This window comes from Entelurus aequoreus, linkage group LG21 (assembly GCF_033978785.1).
Source record: "Entelurus aequoreus isolate RoL-2023_Sb linkage group LG21, RoL_Eaeq_v1.1, whole genome shotgun sequence".
NCBI classification, from domain to species: domain Eukaryota; kingdom Metazoa; phylum Chordata; class Actinopteri; order Syngnathiformes; family Syngnathidae; genus Entelurus; species Entelurus aequoreus.
In genome coordinates, this window is record NC_084751.1 from 31437391 (window position 1) to 31459814 (window position 22424).

At 39.4% G+C, this 22424-nt stretch overlaps 1 protein-coding gene across 7 annotated transcripts in view; it reads right to left on the reverse strand.

Annotated features, from left to right (window-relative positions):
• The window catches only part of nrg1 (neuregulin 1), a 109242-nt gene that overhangs the window by 58407 nt on the left and 28411 nt on the right, over positions 1–22424 (reverse strand). For all 7 annotated transcript variants that reach the window (XM_062031457.1, XM_062031456.1, XM_062031455.1 and 4 more), the window contains exon 3: positions 9096–9234. In XM_062031457.1, coding sequence (XP_061887441.1) covers positions 9096–9234 — 139 coding nt within the window. The remainder of the gene's footprint in view (positions 1–9095; positions 9235–22424) is intronic.

The following is a 22424-nucleotide window of genomic DNA, read 5'->3' on the forward strand; positions in this document are numbered from 1 at the left end:
ATCCCACACCTTCAGTGCTTCACACCGCGTGGTATGACGGGAAATGGAGCAGCGCTCCTAGTGGCTGGCAGCTTCGGGCCTGATGCCCGCCCCCTCCCCTCCTGTTGCAAATCTTGTGGTTTCTGTGTCAACACAAGTTTTTTTTCTTGGTCTTTGCCCCTCGCCCCATAGGATCCCAGTCTGAGATCGATTATTTTTTTTTTCACTCATCATCCCTAGTCTACTTTTTTCCCATCTTTTACGGGGCGCCGTAAGTGGCGACCCATCAGCATTCCTGTTCTCTCTCCCTGTACAATGTATGTCGGCTATCGAACAGGTTTGCGCTGAAAATTTAATTTCGTTGTACTTGTGGAATGACAATAAGCATCCTTCCTTCTTCCTTCCATCCAGGAAATACCTCTATATAAAGGTGATTAAGAAACACTGGTACAAATGATGAAGGTAGCTGCGAGAAGATGATAACAAATACTTCCTGAAACAGAATTATAAATTAATCAGAGATTAAAACAGTGCATATGGATAACCCTTATATAATAAATAATCCTGACATTAGACTGATCTGGTTCTTTGTCTATACCAGGAGTGTCCAAACTTTTTACCCTGGGGGCCGCATTAGGCTAGAAAAATGTGATTGAGGGCCGAAAGCCAACTGCATGTAAAGTAATATATATATATATATATATATATATATATATATATATATATATATATATATATATATATATATATATATATATATATATATATATGGATATATTAATATAATGGCTATATAATTAAGAGTATGTGAAAGTTGGACTCCTACCTCGTTTACTTCCGTGACAACCTTCTTAATGGTGCCATGTGTAATAATGTGGCCAGAAATGGTACTGCAATCACGGTCAAAATTCTGTAGTCCCTTCCCACTCTCCATGACTGAGGTTGCCAAATACGCAGCAGAATCCGAATCCTCTTCCAAGGAACTGCAAATGGCAATCGACGAATCCTACGCTGTTTGTTTCTTGTGTTTATGCTTCTTGCAAGATGGTTTACCAAGTAATTATGACACATTTTACTGATGTCGATTAACCAAAGTATTTGTAAAGTTACGCAGCAATATTTTCGTCGGGAGTACGGACAGATTGTTGGCATTACCCTGCTAAAATGTCAAGTTTGACCGCACAGACCACCATCGAAATAATTATATATAATAATATATAATATATCGCATAGGCCTACTATGATGGCAAGCTAAGGCCAACTGTAAAATTACCACCACATTTCGTTCAGCATAACTCCATGTTGCATCCAACCTGACGCACTGCATTCTCTTCCATGCACGCACATCACCATCTTTCGGTGCAGAGTGCAATTTTATGAGCCAACCCACGTTGCGCAAAAACCACGTTACGCATAAATCACACTACCATGTCATTACACAAAGTAGAAAATCATTACATGTAATGCATTATATTGTGCCAAGCAAAGACCACCCCATATGTGCCTGATGCACATACAGTACCAGAAACCGCAATTAGCCGTGCTAATGTTGGAACGCATTTCCTCAGTGTATCAGCATATTGAGAACAAAATAGGCACTGACACTACCCATATCCACATAGGTTTTATTTGTCGAAAATATATTCTGCCCTGTCAGTTGGATGACACATCAACATACAGGCTAACGCATATATTTCCCCCATTAGCCTATATGTCGATGTGTCATTGACCGGGCGAGCATGCTAAGCATAGCGTCACACTAAGCACGTTGAGTAATCACTCGACATACATGGCGGACAATAACTTATACAGTCTGCTTTGCCAGTCCAAATGCATTCGCTGTTTTCCGTAGTCTTCCTTCGTCGGCCAGGTAATACAAAGCACCTGCTAACTTTTTTATCACATCCACAGGAGCCTGCATTCTCCATGTCTCCCATTTGACAAATGGACAAAGTTTTTCGGTATGTAGAATCACAGCTGACCCGGACATTCGAAAGTTCTCTTGCCGTCTGAGATGTGTTGTATCCGAAATAGCTGCAATCGCGAGTTTTCTTCTCTTAAGGTATTCATGTGTGATTTGTACAAGCGCCTGTACATGCAGAAGAAGGAGAAACACGGACATGTCTGGATGACTTGCCTCCATCTTTCCAGTGGTTAGCTCCGGTTGTTATGAAGCGGTCTGTGGCGAGTTCTTTCTGACGTCACTTCATACTTGCCAACCCTCCCGATATTACAGGGAGACTCCCGAATTTCAGTGCCCCTCCCGAAAATCTCCCGGGGCAACCATTCTCCCGAATTTCTCCCGTTTTCCACCCAGACAACAATATTCGGGGCGTGGCACTGCCTTTAGCATCCTCTCTCACCTGAAACCTTCACCCCTTAACAGCCGCATGCTGTCCAGGCGTCCGCTTTTCCTCCATATAAACAGCGTGCCGGCCCAGTCACATAATAATGTAGCGTTGGACGGGTTTAACAATGGTCTTTACTCGAAGATGTCAAGAAATGCTGACACGTTGTATGATCTTTTAACTGGTTTAATGATAACGTTAATTTCAAGCACACACACACACACACACACACACACACACACACACACACACACACACACACACACACACACACACGTGAATGCAATTCATACTTGGTCAACAGCCATACATGTCACACTGACGGTCGCCGTATAAACAACTTTAACACTGTTACTAATAAGCGCCACACTGTCAACCCACACCAAACAACACTGACAAACACATTTCGGGAGAACATCCGCACCGTAACACAACATAAACACAACAGAACAAATACCCAGAACCCCTTGCAGCACTAACTCTTCCGGGACGCTACAATAACATCTACGGCTTTTGGAGCTCAGTGCACAACTGCACACACAAGAACCAGACGAAACAGAAGAACGAAGAAGAGACATGGTAAGACGAGTAAGAAGAAGAAATACGCTTGCAAGTTCCAAAATGATTGGAAAAAGATAATTGTATTTCATCCTCACCCCCAACCACGCCCCTTTGGCATGAGTGATGGGTAATGACAACGTGGTACACGCAATGCTAACACGTAATGCTGACAACACGGCTAATGGTTGAAGCTCCGGCTGTCAAGTTCACCAACTTTTGGCCAAACACACCCTCATGGTTTCAGCACATGAAAGCCAAGTTGTAACAAACCTGATAGCACACACAAAGCTGATCTACTAAATGAGTGCAAAATGGATTGCAACTATTTAAGGAGCAGAATAAGTCATGCAATCCATTTAGCGTCTCTGTCTTCAATAATATGCAAAATATATGCTGATCATCAAAACGCCCACAAACTAGGAGGAGAAGATGTAAATATAATGAACGTGTTTTTGGACTAGAAGGCGCACTTAAAATCCTTTAAATTTTTCAAAAATCAACAGTGCTCCTTATAACCCAGTGCGCCTTGTGTATGTATTGATTCTGGTTGGGCTTACTGACCTCAAACCAATTCTATACGGTACATTGTGTCTTGATAAGCATGACCAGTAGATGGCAGTCACACATAAGAGAATCGTGTGGACTGCAGGTTCAATAATTGACGCTAGCAAGTGGCGGTAAGCAAGCAAGACCAAAACTTTAATGTTTCATTGAGAATATAGAACATTACACACAGCGCTCAAAAATCTGTCAAAATGTTGTGGTACGACTTCGGTAAGCTACGAAGCATCACCGCTTGTTTGATTGTCGGAGGATTATGGCTACCGTAGTCAGACGTACTGTGCTTCAACATACGGGTATTATTATGGTGTGTGTATAAGCACCCCAAAATGGCACTTATTAGGAGATGTATTATCTGGCATTTTGTTTTGTCTTATTATGCCAAACCAACTTTTCTTACCCATTGGTACCTATCGTTGTGTATATGGGATCTGCACAAGTCCCGAAAATTTGCACGCGTCCGTCATTGTAGCCCAATGAGCTCCTTATTTTTGTCTATCTTCTTGTTGTGGAGAGTTCATCCTCCACTGTTGCCATTTCTTGCGAGCACTATTTTGCGTTTTATTTAGCACGTGTCAAAAGGACGTGCAAACTGACAGTTCCACACACAGATGCAGGATCAGTGCTCGCGCTACAAAGACAGACGATAGACAAACCAGAATCATCTGTCCTACGTTTGTGTCAACATTGTGGGGGTGATCAAAACAAATTCAATTGATGCGTTTTGGTGTCATTTAAATTTTTTTGATGACGTTATAGAAAAGTTCTGTAAGTATGCATTTGTATGCGTCTTGAGCCAGAGTAAGTGCAGCCTCTCTCCAATAAGCGCACCTATGGTGGTAAAAAAAATTTTTTTTTAAGGTTTCAATGCTGATACACTGCAGGACTGCCTCTAAAATGTCCAAAAAGGTTGTACATGTCTCTTGCATGTGTGAAAACATAGGTAGGAGCATGAATGTGCAATAAATGAGAGGGTTTCCGTGGTGATGTCCCGTATATTACAAACAAAATCCTTATTTAAATAAGGCGGTCTGCCACAATGTTAGTAAATTGCTCGCAACACGCCCACTATTAGATTGCATATTGAACAGCGTTTGTAATCTATAAAATAGAAAATTTGGATCTTAGTAAATCAGACCCTAAGTTCAATAAACCACATATTGAAGCTACGATGACTTTTCAATGTTCTGCTAGTGCGGGGGTCAGCAACCCGCAGCTTTTTAGCGCCACCCTAATTTATATTTGCATGTCTTATGACACATTATCTGTATGTAATATTGGCTGCATTTTTCATAGTTGTTGGTGCACCATGTTGTTCCAGACCACAGCAAATGTTACCCAGCTTGCAAAGATTGTAATAAATCCATTAATAGAAGAAAGCCTGCAGTTTCCTTTAATTTGGACACACACATCTATAACTTTGGCCATTCATCGCCAGTAATTTCCAGAAGTTATCTCATCCTGTGAGAAGCCTCTATTTTACTAAGGATTTCCAATGTTGCAAAAATGTGTAGAATGAAAATTGAAATACAACATTTCTGTAAACAAAGATTTGCGTCAGCCTTTGATAGTAGGCTAATATAGCTAATATAAACACTTACATCATGTGTTGCCTTCATTATAACACTTATACAAGGCTTTTAATTTTTTGCAGCTCCAGACAGATATTTTATTTTTTATTTTTGGTCCAATATGGCTCTTTCAACATTTTGGGTTGCTAGCCCCTAAATTGAAAAGTACATATGAACAAGAAAACACAATTAACCTTTTAAACTACTTGAAGCTACTATTGCACATGACAATGAACAGAATAAGACTCATAATATAGAAAAAAACATCAGCTACACAAAATGGATTTATGACCGGAAAAGTGTCCTTAGGATAAAAACCATTATGGAATGATATCTAGATTTGTACAGAGACATATAAATCTGTTTCATCGATAATGAGAAAGCTTTTGATTGAGGCAATCATTAAAAATCAATTGAAGTATCACAGACTACCACCATAAACAAATAAATAATCAAATAAAAAGCATACATAAGATATGAACAGCTTCTGTGATGCAATAAACACAAGGAGATTGTGCGACAAGGATGCATTCTATCCCTATCCTTGTTTAATATTTGCAATGTACAAATCTTTAAAAGCATTGACAATTTGAGAGGCATTTCTACAGGTTGTATTCACCTGACGTCACATCCAGCTCATTAAATATGTGAGATTTGAAGTGGTGGGCCAGCGAGCGTCTGTTGTCATAGCATATTGCCTTTCTCGAAGAAAAATGCCTTTTGCCTGTGTTATTTTACGCTGATGGAACCGTTCAAAATGCAAAAAAGATACATTAGAAAAGTAGCACACACTCCAGTCCAAGAAACAGATCGAGTCGAAAAGCGCACAAGCTTGCAGTGATCACTTTGTCAAAAGGTTTTGTTTGATATACTTCCTATTTAAATATTATCTTGATATTATTTGAATTTTATCTTGTTTTGGAGTGCTTAAAATACATTTTTACCAAGAATGTTTCGTAAGGCACCAACTCGGCGAGCCTAAATAAAAGAAAGCAAATGTTTTACCAAAGGCAGCAATCACAAATGAAGCTTTTAAGTACATACACAATGTTGACATCCATAGTTATATTTTGATAAAGACGGGAAAAAACACAGGCTCTTAAACGGCGCGTGCATGCAACAACATCAAGGCAACAAACATGGCTGTAGACGCGAAGTTAAAATCATTAAATGCAACCTTACCACAGCAAAAACGATGCATATTTACAGGGGAGAGTCTTGATACCAACCAATTTCTTTGACACAGCCTCGCACAAAGAAGTTTTAGGTCTCCTTGCTTTTTCAAGTTTTCATCTGTTTTGTCGTGTAGAATGATGTCTGGAGCACCAGATAGTTCGAAATGTCTGGGACCGCGACCAACAGTTAATCCTTGAGATCACTTGACAAATCTTATTTTGATAAAGTATAGGGAGAGATTCTATTGTATAGTTTGCATTTATAGTGGTCAGATCTAAGACTCTAGGCCTTTTGTGTACTCAGATAGGTCGCACTCAGTTTGTTGCACAGTAGCCATGTTGCGTTGGTGGCCCACCACTTTGTTTACTTCCATTCAAAAGTCACGTGCCCTAATACATCGTATTGGCAGTCAAAATGCCAACAACCTGAGATACACATATGACACTGCACTACTTGCCGAAAATGAAACTGATCTGCAAAACCTATTGCTTACCATCAACAATACAAGAACAATATAGGGAATGAAAATGAATGCAACAAAGGCCAAGACCGTGCATATTACGAGGAACAAAATCAAAAAGCCCACAATTCATATAAAAATAGATAGTGAAACAATTAAACAAATTGAAGAATTTTAGTATTGTGAGAAATAAATTAAATTTAGCTGAATAATAGCTAAAGCCATAAGGGAATTCAGTTATATGTACACAGTTTTAACATCAAGTATATAGCCTTACAACGAAGATTCTGAATATCTAAGTCAGGGGTCCCCAAACTTTTTGACTCGGGGGCAGCATTGGGTTAAAGAAATTTGGCCGGGGGCCGGGCATGTGTGTGTGTGTGTGTGTGTGTGTGTGTGTGTGTGTGTGTGTGTGCGTGTGTGTGTGTGTGTGTGTGTGTCTGTGTGTGTGTGTGTGTGTGTGTGTGTGTGTGTGTGTGTGTGTGCGTGTGTGTGTGTCTGTGTGTGTGTGTGTGTCTGTGTGTGTGTGTGTGTGTGTGTGTGTGTGTGTGTGTGTGTGTGTGTGTGTGTGTGTGTGTACGTACATACATACATACATACATACATACATACATACATACATACATATATATATATGTATATATATATATATATATATATATATATATATATATATATATATATATATATATATATATATATATATATATATATATATATAAAGTAATTTTCCCTTCAATAACGTTACATCATATATATATATATATATATATATATATATATATATATATATATATATATATATATATATATATATATATATATATATATATATATATATATATATATATATATATATATATATATATACATATGATGTAACGTTATTGAAGGGAAAATTACTTTTTTGACAACATGATTTGCCTGAGCGGCTAGGGGACCCCGAGAGTAACAAGCGGTAGAAAATAGATTAGAAAGGCCGGATTTTGGACCCTGACGGGCCGTATTCTGGGGACCGCTAGTCTAAACTTTACCGCTGCCGGGTATTGTTTTCTATACTTTTATTGTCATATTTTCAGAATGTGTTTGTTATATTTTTGGCCAAAGTAAGACAAAGAAAACTATCTGAAGTTGCCTTTATGTTTTAGTTTCAATGCCATGATTTTAATAGTCTGGCCCGCGTGTGCGCAGATTTCCCTCCATGCGGCCCCTGAGCTAAAATGAGTTGGACACCCCTGATGTACAGTATTACAGTAAGAGCTTCAGCAAAAAGAGGGGAGCATAAAATCGAGAGTAGATCCAGCAGAAAATTATTATTATAAAGGAAAGGAAGCGGTCGGACAACTAAAAATAAAAAACTTGAGACTTCCCATGGGCCGTATTTTGGACGCTGGTGGGCCGTATTCAGTCGTAGTTTGAGGACCCCTAAACTAAGTGCTATATAACAGCGGACCTCAACCACCAGACCAGGCCACACAGAAACAATAATTAATTTATAAGCTACCGCATTTTCTCCGACTTAACTTTCGCCTGTCCCACTAAACAATGATAAGAAATGTATATTACATTAATGGACATATAAAATGTTAATATGCCAGATTGTAGCCAAAGGCTCATTTTTCATGCTCATTTTTTGGTTGTTTGTATAAAGCCGGCCCGTGAAAATAATGCATACATTAAACCGGTCCCTGGTGGAAAAAGGTTGGGGACCCCTGCTATATAACATCTACTTTATTATTTAGCTGTGAAACCTGAAAAATGACAAACTGAATAACAAAAAGACTGGATTCATTTCAGATGAATATTAAAAGCATTCTGGAAAGAAAGAAAAAAACAATGAAGAAGTACTAAAAATAGCAATCCAACAGCGAACGCTCTTAGTCAACATTATGGGAAGGAAAAACGTGTTTTTTAGGCAAAAAATCAGACATAATCTGTTACTAACTCAATTCCTAGAAAGGACAATGGGAATACCAAGACTCAGATTGGTTGATAACATCCCAACGTTGAACAATAAATGCTATCAGGACTGTAAGGTAACAGCTCAAAACAGGTGTTACTGGCGAACCACGGCCTCCAACCTTCAGCAAGAAGATGGAACTAAATTATGAAAAATTATGTTGAAAAACGTATTTAGGTCGTGAACAGGTTTTTTTTATGTTCGAACTAGGAAAATAGTTGGCTTATTAGTAATAATCCCATTTCTCAGAAATTCCCGGAACCAGTTTGCCATGATAATTGGTAAAGCAGTGCAATAAGTGTTTCTAGAGTAGCTTCACAGAGACAATACAGTGAAACACAAAAAGCTATACTGTATGTAATCACATAAGCTTGAATCAAATCCAGTATTGTAAAAATTGAGCAAAAATGAGATGGTCAAGTTTTTTTTAATACGTTCAAAATAAAATGTATTGATTGATTAAAAAGTGACATCCTTACCTGCACAAGAACTTTGTGCTGCCTGGTAGTTCAAGGGTAAAGCACTCTCCTCCATTAACGCAGTAGTTCTTCTGGCTGTCATTACAGCGTGTCACATGACTGGAGGTCTTGACTCTGGTGGTGGTGCTGCTGGTGGAAGCTGCAGACAGCATCAAAACAGCAAAAAGCAATTAATGCATGTCTTGTGAGTTGCAATTGTCATGCAATAAACTAAATACTTATAATGACAAAGATGGACATTTCGGAGTTGTTACTATTGTTTCACTTTAGGGAACATTTTACTTTCAGTATGTTACTCAAAATAGAGCAGCAGTGTCATCTTTTTAAAAGCAATGCAAATGTGCCTCTGTTGGGTTCAAACCATTAAATCATGGGGCAGAGACACGTTGCTAGAGCTCAGCCAATAGAGTGCAGGCTTCTTTTCTCTGCTGGTCCAACTCCTGGGACAGAGCAAAAATGGTTCTGTCTGCTGCAATGGGTGGTGCTGCTGTCAAGGGCATGATGCACTGCACCAGAACACTCTGAAGGTTGACTTTGTGTCAACTCACACGTGGGACAAGTCAACATTTTCCAACGTCAGCTAAAAATGAGTAAAAATAGGGGACTATTTTTGGAAATTTGTTTTAAAAAAGGAATATGAGTGGCACACAAAGAAAAAATACTACACGAATAGTTGAAGTCATTAATGGCTTAAATGTTCATACAAATTAAAAAAACATTTGGGTAGAAATTGGTATTGTATTTTTAGTTTCTCAAAGCCATGTACAGTATGTTGCCTGATGACAGAAGTGCAGACAAAATGTGCACTATTTAATTTTGCACAGTATAGTGGAAACTTCTTAAGTCGGTCCTGCTTTTGTCGCCAACTCATTTACTGTATATTGAACAAGTTCAGATCACCAAGCAAGTATTCTTACTAAAAAGTTGATGCGTCATACATTGTTGACCGCTTTTCTCGACATATAGCTTGAGAAACAAAGTTTCAATGAAGAATGTTCGGTATACATCAATATGAGTTGTAGTAATGTCAACGTCCTCATTATTGCCAAGCAGCGTGCCACAACATAATCACTGTCTATAGCAGAAACGCCAAACATGCGGCTTGCGGGCCGAATCAGGTCCGCAAACAGGTTCAATCTGGCCCGCGAAATGAGTTTGCCAAGTGTAAAATTTAGCTGCAATTTCCAATTAAAGACACTGCTGTTCTAAATGTGTCCACTGGATGTCGCAATATCCATTCTGTTAGCAAGCCAGTGGTTTAATCCGGGGCGACCCAATGTAAAACAAACAGGATTAAAATAAAAAATTGGTAACCCCACTTAAAATGCTGCATGAGACACTGCACATTGATAAAGTTCTGTGAAAATGATTGTCTTCTGTGCAAATTTAAAGAAAGTGAACTTTTTTATGTTTTTTGTTCAATCCTTGATGGGCTGTGATTTAAAGTTAAATTGCTTTGTAGATACACTGAGATTAAGTCCAAGTTTATTGTGTTCTTCATGGTGTTTTTGAAACTGCCCCAATTTGTTCCTCATCTAACTTGAAGTGTTTTGTCAAAAGGATTATTTGTGATATGTACATTTTCAGAATGTGCTTGTTCTATTTTAGGCCAAAGTAAAACAAACAAAACAATCTGAAGTTGTCATAGTTGTATTTTTAAGTTATTATGCCATGATTTTACCTGTCCGGCCCACGTGGGAATAGATTTTCCTCCATTCGGCCCCTGAGCTAAAATTAGTTTGACACCCCTGGTCTATAGTAATCCAGCATTGAAAGGTGCACACTGTAGATAGATTGTCAGCCACTGGAAGAAATATTGTATAAGATTTTGGAATGTTATGATCAAAACACAAACAAATTGATCTGCTGTTTACATAAAACACCTAAGTCAAGTATTGAAATGTTTGCGGCCTGAATAAGACTTCAATATATACCTCTTGAACCCTGATAAGCAAAAAAACATTTATGACTTCTTAGATGCAACGTATAACATAAGTGTATATCCAAAAATCACAAGGCCAAACAGAATTACAAAACCCTGTGCCACGCTTATTAATACTGTAATATATGTACTAATGATTTTGATAATAATAGTGGTCTGCTCACAATGGCATCAGTGATGATCTACCAATTTTCACAATATATGACGGAAACTACAGGAATACAAACATGGATAACAAAAAAATACACTTTTGAAGACTATGCACAAAGAAAAGTATGAATGTTTTTGTTGGGGCAATGTGTACAGTGATAATGAGATACATGATGCATATAGTAATGTTTTTAATACATTAATGATGCTTTATGACAAACATTGTCCATGGAAACAACTCAGTAAGAAGCATAAGAAGAACAATCAACCATGGATAACAAAGGGACTAAAAAATGCTTGTAACAAGAAGAATGCATTATATAGACCATTTGTAACACAAAGATCGATAGAGATAAGTACAAACGTACAAGGACAGATTAACCACACCTTACGAATTTATAGGAAGGAATCGGGTTACCTAAACAGCATCATTGAAAATGGTGCTAAGAAGAATTACCCTCAATACGTCTCAGACAGAAAAGCTAAAAATTACAAAATGAATGAAGCAGTTGAAAGCCTCCAATAACTACTTTGTATTTAGATTGGACCAAATCTGGAAGAAAAGGATTCCAGATACCGGGTAAATTGAGGACTTGAATGACACTATAGACAGAAATCCCAACTTGATGTTCTTTACGGACGTGACAGAGGAGGAAATAATCTAAATTGTGTATAAATGTTAATCAAAGATCTCAACAGATTGCAACATAATTGATATGGAAAGGATAAAAAAGGTTGTTGAAGAGATTTCCCTCCCTCTAACGTACAGTATATTAGTAACCTATCATTTTAAACAGGTACATTTCCACAAAAAAAAAAGAAAACAGAGACAAACACCAGTTCAGAAACTGTTTCCGTACTTCCACAATTTTTTTAAATTATTGAAGAAAATTTCAACAACAGATTGGACAATTCATAAATAAGAGTGGAACACTTGCGGACAGCCAATATAGATACGGAGCTAACATCTCAACATCGATGGCATTAATCGAAATAACAGAGGAAATGACCAATGCAACAGATGGTAAACAGTGTGCAGCAGCAGTGTTTGTGGATCTAACAAAAACATTTTACACAATGAATCATAATATCTTAATTAACAAATTAGAATGGTATGGCATCAGAGGGCTAATCTTGAACTGGATAAGAAGCTATTAACGAACAGGAAGCATCATAGGTAGGCGAACACAGGTTTACAGCGCTAAATATACCGTATCTTGTGGCGTACCCCAGGGATCAGTACTGGGACCAAAATTGTTCAGTCTTTATATAAATGATATTTGTGAAGTTGCAAAGGAATTAAATTGGTACTATTTGCAGACAACACAACTATGTTTTGTTCAAGAGATAACACACAGAAGCTGATACAAACAATAACAGAAAAAAATTGACATATTAAAGGGATTGTCTTTACACGTCAATTATTTTCAGTTTCTTGGTGTTTTTCCATGTTTAATGTTGAGTTCCTGTCCCTTGCATTTATTTTGTAGATGTACTTCCTTTTTGAGTGTACCCGGCAGCTTTATTTTGTCTTTTGAGTTTAGGCTTCGCTATTTAAGGCCAGCTCGTGCAGCGGTATTGGTCGGAAGATTGTGATGCGTATGTATGCTGTTGAAAGCTGTTCTCTTGTTTGAGGCTTCCAGGTTTGTCCATGTCAAATGTTTGTTTACGCATAGTCCTAGGTTTTTTTGTGCTTTCCCAAATGCATTCGTGTTTGTTTGGCATGCACTTTGCTGCACAAGTGCCTTACTGTTGTTTCGTCTTTGTTTACTGTACTGTACAATAAACATCTCAAGGATGCACTGTGACACATCCCCAGTGATTTATCCTGGGGTCATAGGGTGTTTTGGGTCTCGCAACATCACACACCCTCGCCCAGGTGACCCAGCCAGGGTTGATCAAGTCCCGACTTGCATCCCAGGAGCAGTCCACGGATCAACCCTCTTAATCCAAAGCCAGCGTATGGCCTTCTCTGCAGCTTCGCTTACGGATTTAATGGCCCTCTTCTTTGCTGCCCCTACAATGCCCAAGCGACTCAGGACTTTGCACAGCGAGCAAAACCCCTACAATCAACTTCTATAGGCTCATAGAAGGTTCGCCAGCCTCTCTTCCTACACTCCTCCACCAGTTCCTGGTACCTAGCGCGTTTCCACTCATTGGCTTCCTCAATATGTTCTTCCCAGGGCACCGTAAATTCCAGAATGATCAGGTGTCTTGAAGCCTCAGAGGTAATGATCATGTCTGGACGGAGAGTTGTTGTTGCAATGTGTGGGGGGAACCTCAGCTGCTTTCCTAGGTTGACCTGCAGCTGCCAGTCAGATGCCGTGTGGAGGAGGCCTGTTGTTAAATGTAGTGCTCAGGGTTTCTCTCCAGCTTTGATAAAGGGGACTGCCTTCTTTGGTGCATGATGGTGCTTGCTGGTGCTAATGGCTGAGGCTACGCTCGCACGTCATCGCGCCAACGATAGCGACCATCCGCTAGGGCCTTTGGGCAGGAGCTGAGGAGATGTTCTAGAGAGCCTCTTCCAGAACACAGAAGACAGGAAGATGTCTCGCTCTTCCCCCAGACATGGAGGTTTGCTGGGCTTGGCAAGGCGTTGTAGACCGACTGCACCAGGAAACGGACTGCAAGATGTTTGTCCAGGTGACCCTGCACTGCAGTGCACCCTCCCACCTTGTCCATGCTCCCTGTTGCCTAAGTCCCACCACCCTGCTTACTCGCTCTTCCTCCACCCCTGCTCAGACCTCTTCCTAGATTAGGTGGTGTGTTTCCTTTCCGTGGGTCTGGCTGTTAAGGGTCTTTGGGAAGTAGCCCAAGCCTGCTCTGCCTGTTGCTATAGTGCGCACCAGTGCCTTTTGTCTCAGGCGTGACTCTGCCACCTCGACTGCTTTCTTGGCCTTCCATTTCCTTCCTGTCTTCACCTCGATGCCGGCTGAAGACATCTTGTTGTCCCTGGAGTCCCTGTATTGTAGGGCCTCTCTGGTGCGTACCACCATGAACTCTTCAGTGAGGCTACTGAAAGGAAGCTGCAGGATGTTGCTCGTCCCATACAGTGCAGCGCTGGTGAGACTGCGTGGACTCAACTGCTGTCATTGGGACTGCATAGACCATCAGGGGCCACAGGATTCGGGGCAGGATGGATATTATATCTTTATATTAAATCTTGTACCCGCACACTGTCTCCTGCTATCTTCTGCATTGTAGATCACGATTACAATCATCGCTATCATGCAACCCAAGCGGGACAGAGATGGTTTGATGAAAACATACTATCCTTGAATCTCAGTAAAACTAAAATAATGCTATTTGGTATCAGCAGAAGAGAAAGTCACACACAAATACAAATATAGAGTGAAAATTGACAGTAAAAGAACCCACATTTTTGGGTGTAATAATAGATGATAAAATTAATTGGAAATCTCATACAAAAAATATACAATATAAGGTAACGAGAAACACGTCAATAATGAATAATGCTAAATATGTTGAGGACCAAAAAACACTCCATATTATTTATTGCTAAATAACTGTAGAGATATGGGGAAATAACTACAAAAGTTCAGTTAATTCATTAATCGTGTTACAAAAGAGGTCAGTTCAATTAATACACAATGTTGGATATAGGTAACACATTAACCCTATATTTAAATGATTCAAAAATATTTAAATTCAATGATTTGGTGCATTTGAAAACAGCTAAAATTATATACAAAGCAAACTATAACCTGCTACCCAAAAATGTTCAACAATTCTTGTCAACAAAAGAGAAGAAATATAACCTTAGAGAAAATTTTAACTTAAAGGAGTCATGTTATAATAAAGCCTTCTACATTTAAAACACTTCATTGTTGTCTACATAACATGGGATGGTGTTGGTCAAAATGTTGCATAGATAATGTATTACAGACCGTTTTCAAGCTGCTTTCCGACCGACCATCCCTTCAGGATGCGCCGTTTTGTTGGCGGTCTTATTTACGTGGCTCCACTTAGACGGCAACTTCTCCCCATCATCCATGTTGTAGTTTTAAGTGCTTTGATATGGAGTGTACTGACGGACATAAGGTCAAACTATACTCTAATTTGTATAAGAAATGGCAACAGCGGAGGACGCATGTGCATGTACAAACCAGTCTGCCCCACAACAAGAGACTAGCAAAAAAAATTAACTTATTGACTACATCGTGGACTACGATGACGGACTTGTGCAAAGTACTTTGGGGAAATTTCTACCATATATGGAGATATCCGCTGACCTTACATTTGGGAAAAACATCCCTAATGGGGAAAATTCCAAACGGCTCGTTCGGAGGAAGTATGAAGGTAGGCAAGATTGTTTTATAAATATCTCCCCCATGCCTCCATGGTTTGATTTCAAATTTTCAAGACTTATACAAATCCCAAATAAACAAAAACAGGTACCAATAGATAAGAAAAGTTGGTTTTACATAATAAGTCCCTTTTAAAACATGTGTATGCACATACAACACATTTAGCATATCCGTATGTGGAACTAAATTATGGAATGGATTAAGCAAAGAAGTCAAACAATGTACATTAGTACATTGTTTTAAAAAAAAATGTTCAAACTCAAAGTTTATACAAAGTACAAGAAGAAAGAATTCGGATAAACATCTTGAGCTTTATTGAAAAATGAAATAAACCTTTTCATGTAATTATGTGAACCAAAACTTATTTAACTAATTATTTATGAGAACTTTATCTATTATTTATTTATGTAATTAATTGTTTTTTACTTATCTAGTTATATACTTACTCATGTATGTATGTATTTGATGTTGGGTTACATATTGAGTACAAACAAATGTGTTACAAATTGCTATGAAACGAAAAGGGGAAGTATTAAATGAGCTCTGCTTCTTCCTACAACTTTTCAAACGTGTTCTAATGGGAAACTGGAAATGTGATATATCATATTTTAATTGTATTCATAAACTTACACCATTATCATCATTATTTTTTTGTTGGGTAACAAGCTATTTGAATTCATGAGTTAAGTAATTATTGTAAGCAATAAATAGTTTATTGCTGCTGTAAACACAGATAAACGATACCAGGACATACAGTAACTCAATAGAAAGTTAGGTAAGGTATTCTGTTCGTCAGATTTTCCCAACATAGATTCAAACATGTGCAATGTGCAACCCAGTTTTCCCTGACTGTCCTGAAGACCAGTGCCCCCCACACTGGTGTATGCATTTAAATGGATGTTTGGTGGTGGTCAAAGACGCCATTGGCGCAAATTGGCAGCCACGTTTTGTCTGTCTTCCCCTGGGCAGCTGTGGCTACAAATGTAACTCCGAAGCAGCGGTCAGGTAGTAAAAATTGTTTATTTTCATAAATCAGGCAAAAACACAAATAAACAGAAAAACGTGTCGATAGCACGGGAAGCTATGGCGAAGCTTAGCACAGGAAAAAGAATCAAAAGGTATCCAACACAACTTGTTGCGAGAAGCAAACAAAACAGCCAGACCGAGTGTGGTGAACATAATCAGCACCCATGGCAACCAGGAACACAAACCCAGGGGTGCTGAAACAGAACTGAGGGAGTCTTAAAGGCCTACTGAAACCCACTACTACCGACCACGCAGTCTGATAGTTTATATATCAATGATGAAATCTTAACATTGAAACACATGCCAATACGGCCGGGTTAACTTATAAAGTGCAATTTTTAAATTCCCGCCACACTTCCGGTTGAAAAACTCCTTTGGCTATGATTTATGCGCGTGACGTCACAAAATCCACGGAAGTGGTTGGACCCCATCGACCCGATACAAAAACCTCTTGTTTTCTTCGACAAAATTCCACAGTATTCTGGACATCTGTGTTGGTGAATCTTTTGCAATTTGTTTAATGAACAATGGAGGCTGCAAAGAAGAACGTTGTAGATGGGATCGATCAGTGTATTAGCGGCTAAGTACAATACTTACAGCAACACAACAAGGACTACTTACTACGCCTAGCCGATGCTTGCCGCCAAACCCACGGATGAAGTCCTTCGTCGCGCCATTGATCGCTGGAACGCAGGTGAGCACGGTTGTTGATGGGAAGATGAGGGCTGGCTGGCGAAGTGGGAGCGCTAATGTTTTTATCATAGTTCTGTGAGGTCCGGTTGCTAAGTTGCTAAATTAGCCTTAGCGTCGTTAGCAACAGCATTGTTAAGCCTTACCAGGCTGAGAATTTTTAACCGTGTAGTTACATGTACATGGTTTAATAGTGTTGTTGATCTTCTGTCTATCCTTCCAGTCAGGGGTTTATTTATTTTGTTTCTATCTTCATTTGAGAACGATGCTATCACCTTAGCTCAGTAGCTAAGTGTGTCACCGATGTATTGTCGTGGGGATAAAAGTCACTTTAAATGTCCATTTCGCGTGCTCGACTCTCATTTTCAAGAGGATATAGTATCTGAGGTGGTTTAAAATACAAATCTGTGATCCACAATAGAAAAAGGAGAGAGTGTGGAATCCAATGAGCCAGCTTGTACCTAAGTTACGGTCAGAGCGAAAAAAGATACGTCCATCACTGCCTCTCAAGTCCTTCACTGTAACGTTCCTCATCTATGAATCTTTCATCCTCGCTCAAATTAATGGGGTAATCGTCGCTTTGTCGCTCCGAATCTCTCGCTCCATTGTAAACGGGGAATTGTGAGGAATACTAGCTCCTGTGACGTCACGCTACTTCCGGTACAGGCAAGGCTTTTTTAATCAGCGAGCAAAAGTTGCGAAATTTATCGTCGATTTTCTCTACTAAATCCTTTCAGCAAAAATATGGCAATATCGCGAAATGATCAAGTATGACACATAGAATGGATCTGCTATTCCCGTTTAAATTTTAAAAAATCATTTCAGTAGGCCTTTAAACTAAAACAAAACATGATCCAGCGACGGCTCATCACACTATTTCATCCTTGATTGTCCTAAACCAGGGGTCGGCAACCCGCGGCTCCGGAGCCGCATGCGGCTCCTTGACCACTCTGATGCGGCTCAGCTACATGCATGCCGACCCCCTCAATTTTCCCAGGAGACTTATGGATGTCAGTGCCTCTCATAGACTACTCCCAGGAAAAAATATTCCTATTAACACTCTAATTACTATATAAAAGGCGTGCCCTAATTGCACTGCAGTAATTGTCCTCTATAGCATTTACTTACAGCGTGCCAGTCCAGCCACATGTTGCAAGTTGTTATTACTTGTTCACACAGGAGACAGCAAAGCATAGTTACTCATCAGCCACACAGCTTACACTGACGGTAGCCGTATCAAACAACTTCAACATTGTTACGTTACAAATATGCGCCACACTGTGAACCCACACCAAAAAAGAATGAAAAACACATTTCTGGAGAACATCCCACTGTAACACAACATAAACACAACACAACCATTACCCAGAATCCCATGCAGTCCTAACTCTTCCGGTCTACATTATACACCCCGCTACCACCAAATCCCCCCACACATCAACCCCCCCCTCTTCGTGGTTGGTTGAGCGGAAGAGTTAGGGCTGCATGGGATTCTGGGTATTGGTACCGTCAGTGTAAGATGTGTGGCTGCTGAGTTAGTAGCCTTGCTGTCTCTTACGTGAGCAAGCTAAAGCTGCATTCCACTTGTGGCCGAGCAGGTACACTGATTGGGCAGACTGTAGAGGGCGCAAAATGCAGTGTCATCACACTCTGAAAATCGGGAGTCTCCCGGGAAAAATGAGAGGGTTGGCAAGTGTGACGCAAGCGACATTCATCCAAAACTCGCGGGCTGCACTAACATCAAATTCCCACATTAAAGTGCGTGCCGGTGCGTGTGTCTGAGACCCCTGGTTAACATAGCACAAAGCATGTAAGCTTTGTATGCGGTGTTTTTCATTTTAAATTTTAAAAACATTTTTGTGGCTCCCATTACTTTCTTTAATGTGTGAAACTTGCCAAAATGGCTCTTTGAGTGGTAAAGGTTGCCGACCCCTGTCCTAAACAGAACAGCAGAGTAAACGTAAACACAAGATCACATTAACAGTAATTTAAACACATATTAAAGAACATTTTCCAATGAAATAAAAATGTACATAGCGGCTACAAACAACTAATAGGATTAAAAAAAAGGTTTTTTATATATTTCAAAAAGATCAATTATTACAGTCGAACATTAATAAGACATATAAAAAGACATGAGTCAAGCTATTTAGGTGTAAATATTTAAAGAAGACGATGTAAGGTTTATAGTTTTAAACGTAAAAAAAGCTTTGTGCACAAAGCTGTCTGCAATGGCCGAATATCAGGGTCTCTCTCGGGGTGAAGAGAGGAGCGAAGAGCACGAAGGTCGCTTGACATTACGATAGTCGAGGTCTCATATTTTAACAGATATTTATATCACTACTGTCACCCCAGCTTTACATGTCTACTTTTAGATGTTTTAAATTAATAAATACTGTTAGAATAATTGTATCTAAGTTATCACAAAACTTAGATACCGATTCTGATATCAACCGATACCGATATATACAGTCGTGGAATTAACACATTATTATGCCTAATTTTGTTGTGATGCCCCGCTGGATGCATTAAACAATGTAACAAGGTTTTCCAAAATAAATCAACTCAAGTTATGGACAAAAATGCCAACATGGCACTGCCATATTTATTATTGAAGTCACAAAGTGCATTATTTTTTTTAACATACCTCAAAACAGCAGCTTGGAATTTGGGACATGCTCTCCCATGCTCTCCCTGAGAGAGGAGAGGGGGTTGGGCGAGGGTGTATATTGTAGCGTCCTGGAAGAGTTAGTGCTGCAAAGGGTTCTGGGTATTTGTTCTGTTGTGTTTATGTTGTGTTACAGTGTGGATGTTCTATGTACAGTATTTTGTATTTCTACAGTGTTTTGTATATTGTACAGGATTGCTTATTTTTATTAGATACTAGTCTGTTTATTTCAATTGTTAGTTTTTTTCTTTATTACCTCTTGTGTAATTTATTTTTACCCTATATTTGTTCCCACTACCGCACCTTAAGTTGGAGTCCTTAATCTCGTTATATGCAAATATAATGACAATAAAGTCCATTCTATTCTATTGTATTCTCCCGAAATGTGTTTGTCATTCTTGTTTGGTGTGGGTTCACAGTGTGGCGCATATTTGTAACAGTGTTAAATTTGTTTATACGGTCACCCTCAGTGTGACCTGTATGGCTGTTGACCAAGTATGCTTGGCATTCACTCGTGTGTGCGAAAAGCCTTAGATTTTATGTGACTGAGCCGGCACGCAAAGGCAGTGCCTGTAAGGTTTATTGGCGCTCTGTACTTCTCCCTACGTCCGTGTACACAGCGGCGTCTTAAAAAGTCATACATTTAACTTTTTGAATCTGATACCGATAATTTTGAAACCGATACCAATAATTTGCAATATTACATTTTAAAGCATTTATCGGCCGATAATATCGGACTGCCGATATTATCGGACATCTCTAAAAATTATGTTTTTTTTTAGTTGTTTGGTCGCTTTTTAAGCGCGTGCACCGTCACGCCCGGCCGGTTCCACCTACAAGAATGGAAGCAAGACACGTAAGTTAACTTCATTATTTGTCGATAAATAAGGACTGAAAACATAAGATAATCTTGCACCTTACTTAAAAAGTAAAAAGTCTTGCCTGTCAAAATTGTATTGTATCCAAAACAGCTGACTGTCATTAACGCCAGCGAAAGTGTCGCACAGACCATTTTGATGTGTCTTTTTAATCAATGTAATGTGAAAACCATGCTTACGTTCAAACATATAGTAATTCCTCTTATAGTGTGTTTAAAGGCAGCAAGGCAGTGTTGTTGAGCTTTGAAAATGACAGCTCACAACCGTGACGTCATCAGCGGAGTACACGTCTCCGTTTGTGCCATGTACACGCATACGCTAAGCGGAGAGTTTTGGAACTCTACACTTTGGACAGCGTTTGTAAAAGTCAGCGTTTTTAAAGACAAAAGTATGCGTCTGTGTGTGGACAAGAGGCCTAAACGCAAAGATAAGTATGCGTTTATGAAGTGTTTGTATGGACATGGCCAAAGATTGAACTCTTTGGCATGAATGCCAGGTGTCATGTTTGGAGGAAACCTGGTAGCATGGTGGTGGCAGCATCATGCTGTGGGGATGTTTTTCAGCGGCAGGAACTGGGAGACTAGTCAGAATAGGGAATGCTGTAGCTCTGAAAGAGTGACCATCGGATTCTTGGTCACCTCCCTGACTAGACTAAGATAAACGCAGAAATGTACAGAGACATCCTGGATGAACACCAACGATTCCCATTCAACCTGATGGCGCTTGAGAGGTGCTGCACAGAGGAATGGGTGAAACTGCACAAAGATAGGTGTGCCAAGCTTGAGGCATCATTTTAAAAAGACTTGAGGCTGTAATTGCTGCCAAAGGTGCATCAACAAAGTATTGAGCAAAGGCTGCGAATACTTATGTACAAAAGTCAAAACCAGTGAAATTGGCACGTTGTGTAAATCGTAAATAAAACGGAATACAATGATTTGCAAATCCTTTCCAACCTATATTCAATTGAATAGACTGCAAAGACAAGATACTTAACGCTCGAACTGAAAAATGTTATTTTTTTGCAAATATTACCTCATTTGGAATTTGATGCCTGTAACATTTTTCAAAAAAGTTGGCACAAGAGGAAAAGAACCATCCGGATTGTTCTAGGCGCCATCTGTGATGGTATGGGGGTGTATTAGTGCCCAAGGCATGGGTAACTTACACATCTGTGAAGGCACCATTAATGCTGAAAGGTACATACAGGTTTTGGAGCAACGTATGTTGCCATACAAGCAACGTTATCATGGACGCCCCTGCTTATTTCAGCAAGACAATGCCAAGCCACGTGTTACAACAGCGTGGCTTTATAGTAAAAGAGTGCGGGTACTAGACTGGCCTGCCTGTAGCCTGTCTCCCATTGAAAATGTGTGGCGCATTATGAAGCCTAAAACACCACAACGGAGACCCCGGACTGTTGAACAACTTAAGCTGTACATCAAGCAAGAATGGGAAAGAATTTCACCTGAAAAGCTTAAAAAATTGGTCTTCTCAGTTCTCAAACGTTTACTGAGTGTTGTTAAAAGGAAAGGACATGTAACACAGTGGTAAAAATGCCCATGTGCCAACTTTTTTGCAATGTGTTGCCACCATTAAATTCAAAGTTAATGATTTGCAAAAAAAAATTACGTTTCTCAGTTCGAACAA